Source organism: Carassius gibelio, chromosome A15, assembly GCF_023724105.1.
Source record: "Carassius gibelio isolate Cgi1373 ecotype wild population from Czech Republic chromosome A15, carGib1.2-hapl.c, whole genome shotgun sequence".
Classification (NCBI taxonomy): Eukaryota; Metazoa; Chordata; class Actinopteri; order Cypriniformes; family Cyprinidae; genus Carassius; species Carassius gibelio.
The window spans coordinates 2,881,337-2,902,245 of record NC_068385.1 but is presented as its reverse complement, the minus strand read 5'-3'; the positions used below and the strand labels follow the sequence as shown (position 1 = coordinate 2,902,245).

General features: G+C 36.5%; 1 protein-coding gene across 2 annotated transcripts in view; it reads right to left on the bottom strand.

The window, feature by feature from the left end:
* Positions 1-20,909, bottom strand: part of dclk1b (doublecortin-like kinase 1b) — a 30,787-nt gene that overhangs the window by 9,193 nt on the left and 685 nt on the right. For both annotated transcript variants that reach the window (XM_052615855.1, XM_052615854.1), the window contains exons 2-4: positions 18,539-18,885; positions 3,707-3,806; positions 2,834-2,950 (exon numbers count right to left, since the gene is read on the bottom strand). In XM_052615855.1, the coding sequence (XP_052471815.1) occupies positions 2,834-2,950; positions 3,707-3,806; positions 18,539-18,885 (564 nt within the window). The remainder of the gene's footprint in view (positions 1-2,833; positions 2,951-3,706; positions 3,807-18,538; positions 18,886-20,909) is intronic.

Below are 20,909 nucleotides of genomic sequence, written 5' to 3'. Positions count from 1 at the left end.
ACTGAGCATCAGAATGGGGAAGAAAGGGGATTTAAGTGACTTTGAACATGGAATGGTTGTTTGTGCCAGACGGGCCTGTCTGAGTATTTCAAAAACTGCTGATCTACTGGGATTTTTCACACACAATCACCTCTATGGTTTACAGAGAATGGTCAGAAAAAGAGAAAATATCCAACGAGCAGCTGTTGTGTGGACGAAAATGCATTTTTGATGTCAGAGGTCAGAGGAGAATGGGCAGACTGGTCAGAGATGATGGAAAGGCAACAGTAACTCAAATAACCACTCATTACATTCAAGGTATGCAGAAGACCATCTCTGAATGCAAAACATGTTGAACCCTGAAGCAGATGCGCTACAGAAGCAGAAGACCACACCTGGTGCTGCTTCCTGTCAGCTAAGAACAGGAAACGGAGGCTACAATTCCCACAGGATCACCAAAATTGGATAATAGAAGATTAGAAAAACACTGCCTGGTCTAATGAGTCTCGATTTCTGCTGCATCCTTCAGATTCTGATTCTGATTTTCTTGGCACACTTAAGGCCCCTTGGTACCAATTGAGCATCGTTTAAATTCCACAGCCTTCCTGAGTATTGTTGCTGACCATGTCCATCCCTTTATGACTACAGTGTACCCATCTTCTGATGGCTACTTCCAGCAGGACAATGCACCAAGTCAGAAATCTCAAATAATCTCAGACTGGTTTCTTGAACAAGACAATGAGTTCACTTTACTGAAATGGCCTCCACAGTCACCAGATCTCAATCCAAAAAGAGCAGCTTTGGGATGTGGAGGAATGGGAGATTCACATCATGGATGAGCAGCCGAAAAATCTGCAGCAACTGCGCGATGCTATCATGTCAATATGGACCAAAATCTCTGAGGAATGTTTCCAACACCTTGTTGAATCTATGCCACGAAAATTAAGGCAGTTCTGAAAGCAAAAGGGGGTCCAACCCGGTACTAGCAAGGTGTACCTAATAAAGTGACTAGCGATAGTGTATAAATCAGTGACACAAAAATAACACTAGTGCTGTTTCAGATCAATAAAAAAAAACAATTACTCCAGATTTGTTTGTTCAAGACTACATGGCAGATCTCTGTCCTGTGAAACATTCTGCCAGAGGTTGGAAGCATTATATTTGTAATCAGGTACCTCTTTCCATATATCATTCACACTCTGGTAGCCGAACAAGTCTGTTCTCCCAAAACAACATTAGCGATATCCCTCGTAAACAATTTAGCCCAATCACCCAGTTTATGCGCACCTATGTCGTTTCTGCACTTTGTCAACCCTTTTCAAAGGATGAGGTTGATACTCAGTACTGGCTCATTACAAAACAGCACGCGCAGCGAGCCGGTTCGGAGGACTCATTTTGTACCTGGCTGGAATACAAAATTTGAAGAACAGGCCCTCGCTAAAGCACAATAATTGTTCTGTTTTTGTTGTTGTTTTCGACATGTCTCTATACAGCTTACTAAGTGATAAATGCTTGACCGGATGAATGCCTGGTGTTTGCCAGGAACATCAACATCAGGAAGTGATGATTCATGATCTATTCTGGGAAAAAATAATGAAACCTAGATCAACTGGATGTTCAGGACAACATTTTGAAGTGAAGTCATAAATAAAACAGAATATAATTGAATATAATAGGACAGAATAATAAAAAGAGGATCACAATAAGAATAGAATAGAATAGAATAGAATAGAATACTCAGGCTGTTTCAGCATTCTGGTGGATTTAGAATCTGGGAACAGAAGATGTGTTTGAGAGCTGGAGATAATTGAGGTTATCCACTCATCCATGTTTGAAATTTACACCTATAAATTCTGAGACGGCAATGAATCAACTGACAAGTAACCAGTTTAAATCACACGAGTCACTCCTGCACATGAGTGTCAGCCTACGTCAGTGTGTACAGAAAGAACCACCCAATGGGAAAGCTCAGTTCTGACTGTATGTGGCCTTTTTTGGGGAGTGGCTATTTTCTTGCAACCCTCCCATACAAGCCACATTTGTGAAGAATTTGTGATATTGTTGTCACATGCACTCAATGAATGAATGAATGATGCACTTATATAGTGCTTTATTGTGTATTGTTGTACACCCAAAGTGCTTTACAATCATGTGGGGGGTCTCTCGTCAACCACCACCAGTGCACGGCATCCACTTGGATGATGCGAACGGCGCCAGTGCGCTCACCACACACCAGCTACAGGTAGTGGAGAGAGATAGAGCCAATTAAGTGGTTTGGGAATATCAGGAGGCCATGATTGACAAAGGACTTGGGGGCAATTTGGCCGGGACACTGGGGTTACACCCCTACTCTTTACGAGAAGTGCCATGGGCTTTTTCAATGAGCACTCTTTGTCATAAATTCCTGCAGCTGTTTCTAAGTTTCTGCAGGACTCTTGGTGGCCTCTCTGAACAGTTTCCTCCTGGCTCTTTCATTCAGTTTGGAGCGACGTCTTGATCCAGGGAGGGTATGTGATGAACAAAATACCTTCCACTTTTTAATAATAGACTTCACTCTGCTTCTAGGCATTGATAAAGCCTTTGAAAAATTGTTTTGTGTCCAATTCCCGAATTGTGCCTGTCCACGACTTTATCCTGGAGATCTTTTGACAGTGCCTTGCCACCCATAAAGTGGCTGATTGTGTGCCATTGAGAAGGTGAATAGCTACACCTGATTTAGTTCACAAGTAATTTTTAGGAGGGGGGTGATCCTTTTTCCAACTCAGTGATTCTGGTTTTTAGTTTTTGTTTGGTGTTATATCTTTCACTTGGATGTTATAAGCTGCACTGAGTACACTTTATATAAAACCCATACCTGAGCTGCTGGAACCAGGGGACTTGCTCCTTCTCGAAGGTCCCCCGCTGCGGGGAGAGCAGCGGCCCTGCATGGGAGAAATACGGCCATAGGACTGCGATTTCACCACCCTGCACTCTGAGAAAGCAGCAAAAGAGAAACACATCTGAATTCAGTCTGGTTTTACAGCAGAGGCCTCAGCATATCTTTCTCGGTTCCAGGTCTACACTATGATCCTCCTGTCTTTGTAAAACACACTGAAGACCATCTCATCTGTGTGGATGACCTGGTGTCACCGCCGATCAATCCACCGCAACCTCATTCTGACCCAAACATGTCAGCCTGAGGTCTGATCAGAGGAGATCTGACAGGCTGGTTTGCTCTCCGAGTCAATATGTCTATCATCAGGATTTTAAAATAGCTCTGGTGCATGATTCTGCACTGTAAATGTCAATGGCAATTTATTAATTATAATAAATAATGGATAATAAACAACTAATGTCATAATAAGTTAAAAATGTCAGTTAATTGTGATACTGCTAAATAAAAATGGTTTTTAACTTTTGTTTATAAAAAGCAGCATTTTACAAATGGAAAACACATTTGCTGTTAATGTCAGTACAGCTTTAAAATTATGCAAGTGACAACACTGTTTCTGACAGCAGTAAACAAATGCTATAGCTAATGAATTAAAACAAACACCGGTGGAAGAGCTTATTATCTGAAATTAAAACCTTAATTCTCAAATAATACAATATTGGACTGGATGTTTATTTGCCAATAAAGCTTGTTTAAATGTATCAATCTAGTTATTCATGTAACCAAGGCTTGCGGCACAGTTGTTGTTGGTCTTAGGGAAACAGTCATGCACGGACACATTATCCATGATCTTACCACTCTCATCCAACAAGAAGTCATCCTGGTAGCGGAACCTCTCTGGGCCACAGGCAATAAATATATCATCTTCACCAAAGAAGTCCTGAAGGCATGCCACCTACAAAAACAGCAGAGGTAGACTTATTATATGAAAATACAATTCTGTTCAATAGTTTGGGGTTGGTAAGATTTTATATATATATATATATATATATATATATATATATATATATATATATATATATATATATATATATATTAGGGATGCACGATAATATCGGCACAATATCGGTATCGGCCGATAAAAGCTTAAAATGACCATTATCGGTATCGGCCGATATTAATATTTCTGCCGATGAGCCAAACCGATATTCTCCAAGTGAAATAATTGACCTGTTTTTCAGATGTGAATGTCTGTCTACATTTGTAAAATAATAAATTTATGGTAGAATCAGTACAGAAGAGATACATGGATTTCTCTTCAGTAAAATTAAAGTTTAAATATATCAGTATATATATTTGTAAATATATCAGTATATATTTGTATATATATCGATATCGGTATCGGCATCGGCCAAAATTATTTAGAAAATATCGGCATATCGAATATCGGCCAAAATCCAATATCGTGCATCCCTAATATATATATATATATATATATATATATATATATATATATATATATATATATAATGTTTTTGAAAGTCTCTTTCATTTTCCAAGGCTGCATTTATTTGATCAAAAATACAGCAAAAACAGGAATATTGTATAGTTTTCTATTTTAATATATTTTACATTTTTATTCATTCCTGTGATGCAAAGCTGAATTTTCTGCATCATTACTCCTATAGTGTTTATTTTCTTTTTGAGGTCCTAATACAGATAAACATATTAAATTTCACTTAATCACAATATAAAACTCACTAGAACTGAAAGAAATATATGATTTAGCTTGTAAATAGATGCATTTTCTCATTAAATATAAAATACTTAGCATAAACAGTGTAGATACTAGGCTACATAAACGAATTAGGCTGGAATAGGCTAAATAAAACAATCCACTCATATAAAGTCAATAATTCAAGGCTCAGATGAAAGGGTCGATTTGAAACCGTGTTTAACATCCTCATTCTAAAGGTCAGTGATCAGTGATTCATACAGATGCATGAATGAGAAGCAGTTTAGCATCTCACTTTAATGTATCATCTACACATACCAATGAGAACTTGTTGCTGTAGCAACAGTGACGTCATCATCAAGATCAGAGTAAGATGATTCAGTCAGGATGATTCAAGTGAGCCAATGCTCTCATGCTGGGTGCAAAAAGAGTGAATGATCCAATATTCAGTGATATTACAACAGTATAAATGGTAACACTGATGAAAGCAACAAAAGTCGGACAATAAGCCTGCTAATGTATGTGTGATATTATGTGTGCAACCCAGCAGAGGTTCCACCTAATATTTTAAAGGCAAGACATCTGTTCTTAAAGATTATGCACATAAAGTGAACAATGACAGATCTAATGAATTATAATGACAAATCTAATTTAACGATGCATTGCGTATAGTGGTTGATAGTTATAAAAGTCATTACGGCAGTGGTAAATATCCCAGCCAGTCTAAATAATAAGCTCAGTTGTTTTTTTGTAGTTTTGTTCTTGTTTTTGATCCGTTTTTGGTCATCAAAATGAGAAATACGCTATTAAGAACCAGATGGTGTAGCAAATCAACTGTCCATTACTGGAGACTGACTGTCTGTGCTGTAAAGATTTAAAAGAAAGGGAATAAACTGAGCAGTCATTTTATAACACTAGCAATATTATTTACATAGTCTTTAGCTGAGAATCTGCAAAATCTGGCAGTCTGATCACAAGTTTTGTTTGTCGGGTTGTGCACGAAATTTCACCTTGTGCTGCAGCACCACCTTCTGGAAAGCATGCCAACTAACAACAATATAAGCTGTAACTTTAGAACTAATGTGTACTAACTATTAAACTAAAAAAAAAAAAAAAAAAATCTGGAGCTACCATATTTTCATATTATATATAATATTACACCATATTAAATCAACATAAGCTTGAAATCAAATAAAATACTTTAACGCGAAACAAAGTTTATTACAGTCTATTCTACAACAGTGCTACTTGGTTTAAAGGTTTAAATACATAACTGGAGCCTAACAAGCCCAAAAGCATCCACTTGCTGAAAATTCAACAGCACAGAAAACCCAGTTATGAATTTAAACATGCCATTTTCATCCGAGCGTTTATTTCTCCTGATCACCACAAGATGGTGCAGACACCTCATTTTGCAGCTGCCACCAACAAGGCCACATAACTAATTCTTAAAAACAATACTTATTCTTCTTCTGTCCAACATTTCAGCATTTTATTTTAGCATCTCTGATGCCCCTGAAACCCCTGAAGGCACCTGCCATATATCGGCACCAAATTATCATAATAATACGTGAATAGGCTTTGTAAAATCGGGACAATATATAGAAGCAATCTTTAAAATCCTAAAGACACCACTCATATTTAGAAGATGAAGAACCATCTAGTTGACTAGTAACATTCACACTATCATCAACATCATTCAATTACATCCAGAAAAACTAATTTAAAGATCAAAAGATCCGAAGAACCTAAGATAATCTGAAAAACTAATCTTCTTCTTACATTTTACTTTGATTGCAAAGGATAAATCTCCTGGCTTTAAGTCAGTCTGATGGCAAGAACATTTTGTACCAGGCAGCCGTAAAACTTAAAAACACGCTCAAATCTGATGAATTTTGTAATCCATATCTGCCATCTGAAGTACAGTAGGGACTTTAACTGGCTCTACAAGTAAATAAAATTGGATTCAAGTGAAATGATGCCAGGAAACTATGTACTCCATTTCTTCCTAAACCTCTTAAAATCCTGTAAAAATGATCTTCTAACCTCAGTTAACTTTCTGTTGACTGGTTGACTTCATGCCCTAACAAAGTTAGTAGATAGCAGCGTGTAGCATGTTTAGAATGATATAATTGAACAATAATATTTAGTTATCCATTACTGTAAGCATCAGCTATGAGGATGTATCATAAATAAATCAGGGTGATACAAAGATATGACCTTCTCTGAGGTTCCATAATTGTGATTAACAGCTACATGCTGAAGTTAATGAGCACCTCCTGCAGGTTTATGTCCTGTTCGACAGGAAGCTCTTTACTGGCTTTTCCTCTCAATGCATTACTATGATGTGGTTCATCTGTGAAGCCATTACTGACACTTATCTACAGATCCATAATGCACAAGTACGCAAAGCCTTTTAAGAGTTTGGGGAATGATCTTTGACTAAATGAAGCTTTCTTTTCACCAAATCATGAAGCAGACGTGTAGTGTGTAATTTGAAAAACCCTTCCTGCAAATATTCATGCACTGGTCACAATATCCACATCAACTGCCTTCTCATTTTTCATATTTCATAAGGCTATTTGTCTCCTGAATAAATATGGGTGTTATGAACTGATGCACATGAATAATTCACTAGATTCTCAAGGATTCTGTTAAAGGCGTGTGAGGGGAAGCTTTTCAGTTGCTTAAAAACCACAAACTCATTCATAATAATCTATAATAATGTACCCATAAATAAAATTTTACAAAAATTGTAGTTATTAAAGAAATCAATTACAGTACAGTTTTACGTAATATAATCTCACCGTTGTTTGATTACTATTACATTATTTTTTTAAATATATATATATATCATTCTTTGCAGTCAACAACATGAGAAGGATCTGCAGGGGCACACTGTGTGTGTGTGTGTGTGTGTGTGTGTGTGTGTGTGTGTGTGTGTGTGTCTGTCTGTCTGTGTGTGTGTGTGTGCGTGTGTGTGTGTGTGTGTGTGTGTGTGTGTGTGTGTGTGTGTGAGAGAGAGAGAGAGAGAGAGAGAGAGAGAGAGAGAGAGAGAGAGAGAGATATCTCAAAACATAAGTAATGGTACTGATAGTACAAAGTAGACCTTGATGTATTGGATAATTTATAGTCTTTCGCTCTGTGCAGTCCCAAATTTTCATTACACTGAGACATAGGCTATCACAGTTTTAGATCACCTGTGTGGGGGTTGTCTCCCATTTCACCAGGAAGGATTTTTCTCAGGAAATACATTAGCATATTTGCTAGAAATAGTCTGTCTGGGTTCTGAGGTTGTGCGGGGTCTGTCGCTGGAAGCGTAAGGGAAATCTAGGCCAGGTTGACAAAGTGTAGTGACTAAATGCTGAGAGGAACATCGGATAAAATTTAATCTACCAGTATTATGTTATCATAAGGTAACTTAATTTATTTTCTTTTTTTTTGGTTGAAATTATTTGCTAATTAATCTGGTTATTTTTATAGAATACAGTTTTAAATTAACATCACTGCTGTATTGAAGGATGCTAGCAGCACAACCTTAAACAAACCCACCCGAAATAATACTGCAGTTATTATTTACTCACACTCATGTAATTCCAGACCCATATGCTGTTATCTTGTTCTTTGGAACACAAAGAGAGAATTCTGAATAATATTCACATAGTTATTTTCCATTCAACTGTCCATAGTGAGTCGGCTGTAGAAGAATCTGGCTTTGTTTGAACTGTAGTTCTTCAGTGTCTATTCACTCAAAGCGGACTCCCGCTTCGACTGAATAGAGACTGAAGAATTACAATTCAAACAAAGCCAGATTCTTCTACAGCAGACATCTGTGCATTATCATCTGCCACAAAGCAAAATAACATTCTGATTTCCTAAAATGAGTCACTACAATATGGAAAATTTCCCTGCCATAGAACTGAACCAGATCTACATATTCAGTAGAGCAGGAAAGGCAAGCCAAACACTGTAAGATGGTGCTGGGAGAGCATTGATTTCCTTTCAGCATGGACTCAGTGACACCGCCACATGTCCCAGCAATAACTCACAGATCATTGATCTGGACAGACCCCTGCTGTTAACACCCAGAAGCTTTCATCAGGCAAACGCAGCCAGCTTGTGCTCACTGATGCCATTCAGGACTTCTTAAGCACAGGTTAGAAACACATGGGCAAGACTGTGGTGGCGAATCTTTAAGACACAGACTGGTAAAACTATTAATGAATAGTAGGCATGGTAGCACTTTATTATAGGGACTAATTCTCACTATTAACTAGTTGCTTATTAGAATGCTTATAATTAACATATTTTAATACTTATAAAGCACATATTCTGCATAACTAAATTCTACATCCCTAATCCTATTCAATATCTAAACTTAACCACTACCTTAAACCTGTTAACCTAACCATTATGGGACTCGCAGATGAAAGTGCTCTACCAAACTTATAATTGGAATAGTTTCCTATACTTCAGTGTGTTACAAACATAATTGTGGTGTCTTTAGAAAGAAGACCCTTTGTGCTTCACTTTTTATCAACCAGATTTGATAATGCTCAAAAATATTAAAAGTTATAGACACTGAAGTGCCTTGATTTTTATTTTACCACTCTTAAATATTTTTTTATTTGATATAAAAATACATGAAATGAGTCGTGGAGCAATCTAGAAAAATAATGGGTTGAAAGCCACATGTCTCATGAGTTTCTATTTCAAATCTGAATAAAATTTCATGAAAAATGAGACTCCTGCAAATATTTTTATGAGACTATGTCTACACCCCCCACGCCCCAAATATAAGAAAATACATTTCCCAATAGAATTGAAGGCTTCTACAAACTATTTAGTCAGTAAACATACCACTGCATAGTTTTTTTCAATTATAAAACACTAGACAGAAACTTAGACATCATATACGTGATTTATTTGAGCACTAGAAAAATACAATAAGAATAATTTGAGTAAGAAAAATAATAATAATAAAAAAAATAAATTAACTTTGTTTGCCAATTACATAACATCCGGAGATTGCTAGAAATTCACCTTTTACAATGAATTACGATGCAAATAAGTGCTGATGGCCACTTATACAGATGGTAATAACACAAATGTGCCAAAGTAAATAATCCACTCTCTCCATTCATATAGCCTTGATCATACAGTAATAGCGAGCTGATTTGGGCTGATTTGCACTCAAACAGATGGTAATCATGCAGATACATTCACATTCAACATAAAACACACTCTCACATATATAAAAACTGTTTAAAAATAAAACAAACAAAGGAAATGCGATCGCTGTAAGTTCCGCCTCCATCGTCAGCTGACAGGTGCGTCAGAGCGCGTCACGGGGGATCGCCAAATTCAAATAAACTATCTTCCGCCTATTTTTCATTCATTATTTTTTCCGGTGGATCGTCTCATTCTGTTTGTGACACTGTACGCTGCAAAACCATGCTGTGTTTTTACTACCAAGACGCAGTTTCCGACCGTGAGTTATTCCATAACGGACGCAAACAGTTCTGTCGCTGAAGAAATGAAATGTACACAAAGGAATTATGATCCATATTACAACGTTATTGCTTCGTTGGACTAAACGTGCTTCATGAGATGTCGTTCAGTGGACCCTTACCTTCCTAACTAAACCGGGATTTACAACTGTGGATGTGTTTATGACTCGTTATTACGACGGATCTGGTATGTACAGCGTTTCTAATGTCCATGTTTTTATTTGTACTGCTTACACAAATGTAGCAAATACAGTCTTTATAAGCTTTCCATTGAAAAACATCGATCTGTCGTCGATGCTTGAGGCTTAACGTTAGATCTTTATAATGATACATAGATTGTCAAGATTAAATTTGTCCCGTTTCATTTAATCTATTCATAAACACTGACACGTGCGAGTTGAGTGGCTTTGAGGACGAGGGCGTCGGGGTGCAGGCTAAGCTTTTAATAAGCAACAAATTGGGGGCTTAGTGATGCAAATGTCATAATTAATGGTTTGTTAATAGTGAGAACTGAAATAAAGTGACCGCATACATTATTCTTAATAAGTACTTAATATAAAATTAAAATCTGAAATGGTTTATTCCATTGAGGATTTTTACTATTAAATATCAATAAGTGACTATATTTAAGTGGGGCACAATGTTCACAAAAGACCATAAGCAAATGGTGCCTAATCTATAATATCTACACCATCAAAATACTTCCTGTGTTGGGTAAAAGCATCCTGGAGAGTTATCATTTATTATTGAGATGTTTATGAGTTGGAGATGTACCATTAGAGTTAACTTTGCACTGCATGATAGTGATAGCATGAAATCACTCAAGAGTTCACAATCCTGCAGGTGGCACTTGTGGTACTTCCTTACAGCATGTTATTTTAGTATCATTGATAAACTATTATAGTATTTGTTGATATTTTTTTCTGCTTTCACTTTAATTTGAGTTAGTTTTAGTAATTTTGTTGTATTTTTTGTATTATTATTTTTAAATTTGTCTATGTAATATTATTTATCAATTTATTTAATAATTTTATTAATTTTAGCTTATTTAGTTTATTTTAGCACATCAGCTTGAAACATAAATGAGAAATGTTGCCTTGGCAATTAGCTGAAATAAATTAAGTTTTATATATATATATATATATATATATATATATATATATATATATATATATATATATATATATATATATATATATATATTAGGGGTGTCACGATTCTCCAAATCCTCGATTCGATTGCATTTTCGATTCTAAGCTCACGGTTCGATTCGATTCTCGATTTTTACATTTATTCTTTTTAAAGCACATTATATTATGCAATATAATATCTGACCTTTGTTTGCAATGTACCACACTACATTGTCAAATTTAAAACTTTTATTAACAACATAATGTAACAATAACTTATATCTTTAGTCAATTGAAAACTTAAAATAAACTGCCATCCAGTTTCTCTTTTGTAAGTGCAGTCTTCTTCAGAGAAGATGACATTCAAGTTCACAACAAAACAAACAAAAACAATAAAAAATGACTAAACTAACCTTCAAATATTACGATGTATCTATTTAAAAGATTAAAGATAAAACACTTGTTAAACACTTCACTGTCATTCATTTAGATTTATATTTATATATATATATATATATATATATATATATATATATATATATATATATATATATATATATATATAAATCATTTTCTAACAGGCGTCGAATACTGACTTTAGGAAAAGGGGAATAACCAATGACATTTGAGATAACAACTAAAACAGCAAGCCCCGCCCCACGACTGACAAAAATAAAATTGTTCGCGCGAGCAGAGGTGAGATGATCGAGCGCGAGGATGTGGGGAATGAGCGTGCGCGCTTGAGAGTTTGAAATGAGCTCGCGGGCTCCCATTTCTTCGCATCAGATTCAGTTTTCCTCTCGCGGAAGCCATATAGCGCGCGCGCCAGCATCAATTGTATGCTCGGTTATTTTTGTCATTGATTTGCAGTCATACAACATGGGGGCGTGGCAGCATCGACGATTCCATTTTTTAATTCGAAGTTCGAGACTGTGACTTAATTTCGATCGATTTCGATTTAAAATCGAAATCGTGACACCCCTAATATATATATATATATATATATATATATATATATATATATATATATATATATATATATATATATTTGTATATTGTATATTTCAGTTATTGTTTATTTTCAGTGTTTTATTTAATGATAATAGCCCTGACTTATAGATCACTGATTCCCATCTGGGAGCCACTGTTATAGACTACAGAGTGCTTCTTTTTCTTTAAAGGGATAGTTCACCCAAAATGAAAATTCTATCAATAATTGCTTACCCTCATGTCGTTCCAAACCTGTGAGACCTTTGTTCATCTTTGGAACACAAACTAAGATATTTTTAAAGAAATCAGAGAGTTTTCTGACCCTGCATAGTAGGGGTGTAACGGTTTACAAAATTCACGGTTCGGTTCGATACGATACACTGATGTCACGGTTCGGTTCGGTACGTTTTAGATACAGCAAAAATTAAAAACATCTCAACTTTTCAGAATGCCGCAAGCGCACCACAGGTCATGTGACAAGAACTAACCAATCAGCTTCATCCTTTCCCGTAACAATGTTGAAAGCTCAGCCAAGATGAAGGAACAGCTGATCATAGTTGTATATGTATTGCGATTTTGAAATAAATTTAGTAGCAGAGCCTACTGCAAGCGATTTTTAGAGCTGCAAATCCATTTATCCTTTGCTGAAATTTCAGCGTCTTCATGGAGACAGCACGTCATGGTTGCTTAGCAAAGGCAGACGACTCAGGGGCGCAACTGCCCAAAAGCTTTGGAAAGGAGGAGAAAGACGCGCCTAGCGTTTTCCACGCGTTTTTAGGCGGTCTAAGGCGCTCGCTCACTCAGCACGCGCTGAAGGCTCGTTGCAAAATGTCTAATGCATTTAACAGACCAGAAATAGAAGATCCTCCAATAACCAACAGGTCTGGTGTTTGGGTGCACTTTGGATTCCCTGTAAGCTATAATGGTGATGATAGAATGAATGGTAATTAGTAAGGTCTCATATCCGCGGCTATAACATAAATGAAGCCTACCAATCGCTGCGGTGATGTCTTTTGCCCTGTTTGAATCCGTTGGAAATGTCTGTCTAAATGCTGCGGGGATAGTTTGTTTCTCCTTTTTTTCGTCTTTTCCCAGATACTGACACACTAAGGTGATGTCGGCGTAAATGAGTTGACATGTTTTAAGTGTTCCCGCTGGTGTTTTTTTATTTTTATTTTTTTATTCCCGCTGGTGTAGATGCGACGTACCGTTGTTTTTTATCCACCACTCTCTTGCCATCACCATTATAGCTTACAGGGAATCCAAAGTGCACCCAAACACCAGACCTGTTGGTTATTGGAGGATCTTCTATTTCTGGTCTGTTAAATGCATTGGCCACCGCAAACGGTACATGAACTGCTCGCTCACTCAGCGCCTGACTGAGTAGCCTAACATAAACATATAAGTTGGTGTTTTTTTCTTCTTCGGGGGTGTCAGGGGCGTTGCCTGTTACGTCGTTTGGGTTATTGGGCTACCTTGTTGAACGCATATCATTGTATTTCACTTTCTTCTTTTTTAAAAAATATAATTAATTAGTCCAACGAACCGTTCGGTACATAATGCGTACCGCGTACCGAACCGAAAGCCTTGTACCGAACGGTTCAATAGGAATACGCGTATCGTTACACCCCTACTGCATAGACAACAATGAAACTAACACTTTCAAGGCTGAGAAAGGTAGTAAGGAGTAAGGACATCATTAAAATAGTCCATGTTATATTGGTGGTTCAACAGTAATTTTATGAAAACACAAGAATAATTTCTGTGCAGAAAGAAAAAAAAATGACATTATTCAACAATTTCTTCTCTTATATGTCAGTCTTCGATGCACGTTCACGAGAGTACCACGACGCATGCGTGGTAGCCTTAGGAGCCAGTGCAGTGTGATTTCACCCTTCGTAAAAAAAAATCGGGAATCGGCCAAGAAAATTGCAATTGGTGCATCTCTAATGGAAAGTCAAGGAAATGCATTGATCAAAAGGTGTGGAAACCCTGTAAACAAGAACAAAATATAGTACAGTAATAACAAAACCTATTCTTGATGACGACCAATGCATTTTATTTTATGTCAGACATATTTTTTTCTTGCTTTTTGAAATGGCAGCATTGTTTGGTCTGAAAGGACTCTTGTCACTCATGTTTCACAGTAATGTCAAGAGGTGACCTTTCAGGAGGAAACTGGACTGCCTATTGAGGTGCATTACATAAGTCCAGCAGTGGCAGATAATGAGTAATGACTAAATGCAAGTCAGCTTGTTGCAGTGTCACACTGGACCCCCAGTACTGTCAGGACAGACTGAACATTCACAAGGCTTATAGACCTGATCAGGTTAGGCTGGTTAGGTTCAGCGGTTAACCATTAGTAGATGGCATAACTATTTTCATATTTGATTATTGATACAGATGCCAGTTCTTGGATTTTGGAGGTTTTGGATCTTGGAAAATGCATTATGAGGTAATTTTAGAAGCAAATGAAACGTCTGATTCAAAAACACCTAGCGTGCAAACCAAAAAACCCAAAACCAAGCATAAAAGTCTTGAAGTCAAACAAATTAGCTAATTTAGGGTCCTATGATTTCAAAGATGCAGAATCGGAATACGGTCATAAATATGGAAAACGTATGAAATTTGGTAAATTTTGAATATTTTAATTTCAACAGTTGTGCAGCACTTTGTTTGGCAAAAAATAAAAGGAGTTCATTTGATAATATTTAAAAGATGACTTAAACTGATTGATAATAAAATATAAAAAAAATACACACAACTTCTTAAAACATATCATAGGGTTTTATTACTATAAAAAATATTAATTAATCGACTGGAAATACATGCTTTTACAATTATTTTTGTACCAGTATAATGGATTCCAGAAAAATTTACATGGAAAGGACAGAATTTTGGAAAAATTTGACAGATTTTATAAGGACCAAATATCAATAAACTGTTGTTAAATTGTATATAGGTTCATGATTTCAATTAATTAGACATGCTTTTTGATTACTAAAATAAAATGTTACCATTACAATAGAAAAATTACAACATAATCCAGAAATAAAATAAAAAAACTGAATTTAAAAAAAAAAAAATAAATAAAAAAAAAAACAGGTTTTGGGGAAAATGAAATGGAATTTTTAAAAAAAAAAAGACATGTATTTCATAGGGTCGTCTGCCGAGTTGTGAAATGCCACACCTTGGCCGACGGCAATGATGTAGCCTTACAGCACTCTTCACAAGAACAACACCCATTGGGACATCCATTCAACCCAGACAGAGTCAAAAGGATGTTTACGCTGAAACTAACACAAGCAGAAACCTCACCACTGTTCAGCCCTTATGAGCATGACAACCTATGGAAATCTCCTCTGTGTGTACGCTAATATGTGAATGAAAGAGCTCTCTTAGCCTTTCAGCTAATATTAATGGCACAGACTACAGGAGACCCATGCAATCCACAGGAATTAAAGGGGAAATGCCTGCCTGTCTGTCTGTCTATCCTCTGGCTGTCTCACATGATAAGAATAAGCTTACATGAAGAAGCTAGTGGACAGCACAACAAAAGGCTTCAAAGAATGCAGGATTATAGGGATCACTCCACTGTGCAAACATGAAAGAAACGTTTGTTTCGTTATTGTCGTCAGATTAGTGGTAAAGTAAGTCTGCCATGTAAGGGATAATGTACAGTCAGTCGGTCATCAACGCAAAATAAAACCCTGGCAGGGTGTATGATTAGGACCCCGATAACCAGCTGTGATTAACGACGTCTAGCTAACCATTATCATGCTTATTACATCTACTTGACAAGCAAATAAATACTTAGACATTACTAATTTAATATTTTGTAATATGATATAATATAATCTTATGTAATGTAATGTAATATAAGGAAAGCCAGTTTCAATTAGCATTGCTATGGATAAACGTGAGTGAGGAAATATCAAACTGATGAATGGTGTAAATGACCAATCAGAATAGAGTATTCCAAAAATCCATGTAATGGATGGTTCTTAGTGTTCTTAGTTTTTATAGCAACATAGATTCTGTCAGTCTGACGAATTAAATATTTTGTCAGGATCCTCCATCTGGAGCACTTAACCCAAATGCATGGAGTGCTGTTACTCATCAGCAAGTGTTCAATCCTGAAAAATGTTTTACAACAGATCAATTGAACAATAACATCCTAATACATTTCAAAGCTAGCATCAGAGAGAACTTCCTCTCAAAAGAAGGTTAGATAAGGCCAGAAAGCAAAGGCTAAGGCCAAGATTTATTCCATTTATAATTTAAATCTAAATTAATTATTTATTTATTTTAAATATCTACTAAGATATTTCACGGTAACCATTACTAGATGGCCAAATCTTCTGAATTTCCGCTCCAAGAAATATCTGAGGGCACTTTTCAAAGTGCTGATTCACTATAAATCAAACGCATTGCACTTCCCTCTAAACATTCAAATAGGATTTAATGAATGATGTAGAAATAAAACAAACCTGTTGATTTGGTCTATTCAACAATTTATACATCTGCCACAACAGTCATCTTTATTTGTAAGCTTTTCTAAGCAAATATTGAATAATGGGATTAATTGGGAATAGTTTGCTGTATTAATCAGCATATAATATAATAAATTCAATGAAATTTTTAATCAATTGACAGCACTACTAACAAGCTTTTTATCAACATAAATTCTGTCTGTGTAAAAATGCTGAGCAGTGACTGTATTCATATAAATATATCAAACCTATTAAAGCATTTTTTGGAAAATGTAGGATCACAATGCATCAAATCCAGAAATCAATTCCCTTGGCACATCAACACCCGCTCCAGCAATGCTTTGGGGAGTGCAGTAAATGTTTCTCTAGGAGAAAATAAACAGCCATGCATAATGCAGCCCCGTGTGAGAGGCCTGTTTGATCGCAATCCTGAGCATCCATCATCCCAACCCCGGCCTGTAACATCACCACTACTGCACCCCTCCTGCTGTAGAGGCTGTTCCTAAGCAACCACCCCCAGCAACCAGACTGCCATGGAAACCAAAAAGAGGGAAATCAAGGAGAGGGAAGAGGGAAGAGGCCCTACATACTTGGGATGTGAGAAATTCGGGGATATTCCAACCTAGAAATATCTGTTTGCACGAAGTTCAACCTTAAATTGTGACTGCTGCGGTGGGTGTAAACAGAGGAAAATATACCACCACTGAAAGCCAATGAGTTTAACGCCCTCCGGTGACAGCTTGTCATTTCATCAGTCTGCTCCTGCGGAGACACAGAAAGGTCACCATCACCCAGTCCCCAGCCATACGGCTGCCTCCCTCTGTCTGATCTCTCTCCTCCATCTCCTTCTCCACTGTATTTACCTTTATCTCCATATCAATCTCTTTTGCTCATATTCAAGCAACATAAACACAAATTAATCTAGGGAAATTCATATCTCAGCAGAATAGCAGCAACTCTTGATGAGCAAAGTACTGAAAAAGATACTGAAATCACTACAATAGAGTGGCATAAAAATTAAAATATAAGCTTGCAAGGTTGCAGGTTCAGAACACATAAGGAAGTCTTGTCAGTTCAAAAATTTGCAGTGCATTGGTGTCATTTAAAAAAAAACAACAAAAGCTGAAATAAAATAAATTTAAAGCTAAACAGAAATATTACAAAATAAGAAAAATACTATATGAATATATACATATATAGCTCATTCTAAATTGTAATCCTATAATAGAATATAAATAATACTAAATAAAACTGAACTACAATAACAACCAAAAGCATTCTTAATGCATGCATACCAATAAAAATTCTCTTTCATAAATAGAATTGGATCGCAGCATTAAATAAATGTTTTGTCATTGCATTCTGAAGCCGAGAGCACCTCATTTACTTAAAAAGTAAAGTCTGAAAGTAGTCTCAGCATTTAATTTACAGTACTCATTTTTGGTTCATTACCACTAACACTAACAAGTACAGCTCTAGCAACTCTAAATATGGTTTCACGAAATAACTGAGCAAAAAAGCAGATCGCTGAAGAAGGATAGAGTGAGGAACTGACTGACCTCTATGAGATGATGATGCACGAGCAACCTCACCTTTAGAGAAACCAGGGCAGGAATCTCAAAAAAAATCTTGTTTGACTAACTAAAGTAAATGTCAGGAGACTAGCTTTGCTTTATTTACAGCTGAAGTGTGTAATTTGTGCACCACAATCTCCTGAGTCCACTGATCTATCCAAATAGTTCTTTCAACCAAACGATCATATCATATTCTGCATCCATAAATACAAAAGTGCAATTATCTACTTGAAATGAAATGTCCACTGCACCTACCAGTTTACCATCCACCGTATAAAGCTTCTTGACCACTCCAGAGTCCAGTTTGATGGCATCTGTGATATCCGTGAGAACCTGCTCAAACGAATGGGCCGTCTTCTTGTTTAGAAGTATACGCACGGCTTTCCGAGGCTTTACCCCGCTGCGGATTATGGTCACCAGTTTGGGTCGGATGAAATCCTTGTTATCCTTGGTTTCTATTGAAACAGCCTTGGCGCTGGCCAGAGAGGTGGGCGCTCGTGCCGATGCAGCGGTCTTGACGTTGACTGACCAGTTGGGGTTGACATTCTTTGTGTATTCCAGATTCTTGTAAGGCTCAATTGATCCACATACGTAACTCTCACCTGTGATACAAAATTAAATAATAAGTGAAATAAGCAGTGAGTATCACTGAGAACCGATCATTCAATTAATTTGTGAACTGATTCTAACATTTTACTGAAAAGAAACGACATAAAAACAACAACAATCTGATATTTTATTTTATTTTTTTTTGGGGGGGGGGGGGGGGGAGTCTCCAGAAGACTCCTGCAACTTCAGATGACATCTTTCACTCTAAAAATAGCTTTCAATGTTTTGCATCATGAGGACACAAGAAAATCCATTAATTTGCCCACATGTGAGTTTAATACAGTCAATGGACATAAAACCTCCTTATAATAGTCCATAATGACGGAGAGGTCACACAGTCAAGGTTAAGTGCACGGCAGAGACCGAAGTCACCTCCACCTCACTCATTTCCTACCCCTGTAGCACTGAGAATTAATGAATGAACAGGTGTCCTATATAAAAATGCACCACTGTGATGGCCACTGCTACTATTTCAAAATCAAATCAGAGTCATTTAACACATAATTCAAGGACAAACTTTCAGTTCTCGGGTTTGATTTATTGGTCAACACTGAGAGGAAGGGAGTGGTATAGAGATGCAGAAGCTGTTAAATATTAATGAGCATTTTAAAATGACTATTGGTTTAAATCATAGGGCTCTCTGATATCCGCTCACAGACAATAAAAGCTTGATTCTTGTTCAGTACTACAAACCGCATGCTCTGTTTGGGGTGTCAGAGACTCCAGATATGGAACATAACTAATGTGATCACTTTCCACTTTGTAGATCTCTGATTGGTGTACACAATACAGAGATACTATGTGTTTATTTTCTGAAAATTTCCTCACACTCAGGTCATCCAAGATTTCACAAGTTCACACTTATATATAATCGGATAGAGCAAATAGTACACATATTTGGCTCGCTGGGATGCTCAAGCCAGGAGAATACCACACTCCACCACCCCTCAAGCCTGTTCTGGTATGACAATAGTTAAGAGGGAGGAGTTAGGGTGGAGGAGGGATGCCGGAAAACTGTATATGTATATATTGTTCCTATGAGCTCTGCCTGTGCTAAACTGATTGATTATCTGAATATACTCCCGAACCTTGTTAATAAAACATCAGTTGAAGAAATTCAGCATTATTACATCTCTTGCTCACCAATGCTTACTGTACAGTGAATGGCTGCCGTCAGAATGAGAGCTTAAATAGCTGGTATATATGACTTGTAGTCATCAACATAAGTACAATCCATCAGTTTATATCTTGTCAAGAGACAAGCTGTGTATTTGTAATAAAAAAAAAATTCAGTTAACTTTAAACCTGTGCTTACAGCTAAAATATGAATCCTTTAACCACAATATTACTTTCTTCAGTTAAAAAGTTGCCTGGTCTAAATCAGGAGAGAAATGTCCACAGATCAGGCTTTCTACAGTTCTAAACAAACATGTTGGATTTTGATGTGAGAGAAAAACAGGGCAAGGCACTTGCAAGAAATGTTGCATTTTGGCCAGAAGAATTGATTTAAGATTAAAAGGTCCTAATGATACATTTCTTTCTTAAACCACACTGCTTTTTTTTGACTACACAAGACATTAATTGTTGGACTGGAGATGTGTGGATTACTTGTAGTTTTCTGTGATGTTTTTATCAACTGTTCTCTCATTCTGATGGCACTCCATTCACTGCAGGCACCCATTCATTATCCATTGATAAGCAAGTGATGCAATGCTTAATTTCTCTAAATCCTTTCAGATGACAAAACAAACTCATCAAAATTTTGGATTGCCTAGATTTTCATTTTTAATGGGTTTGGATAGAAATAATTTTACCAAAATAAAGGTTCATTTCAAAATAACTAATTACATTTATCTGGGTCTCTGAGACATAACTGTCATTCACATCAGAGCATAATGAATAAAATGACCAATTAAACACTGGTATCTTTTATTTAAAGAGCAAATGTGGTCTTAAAGGTTGGCAAATTCTTTATGACTTTAGATATCATCAGAAAAATAATGCTGGAAAGTCTCAT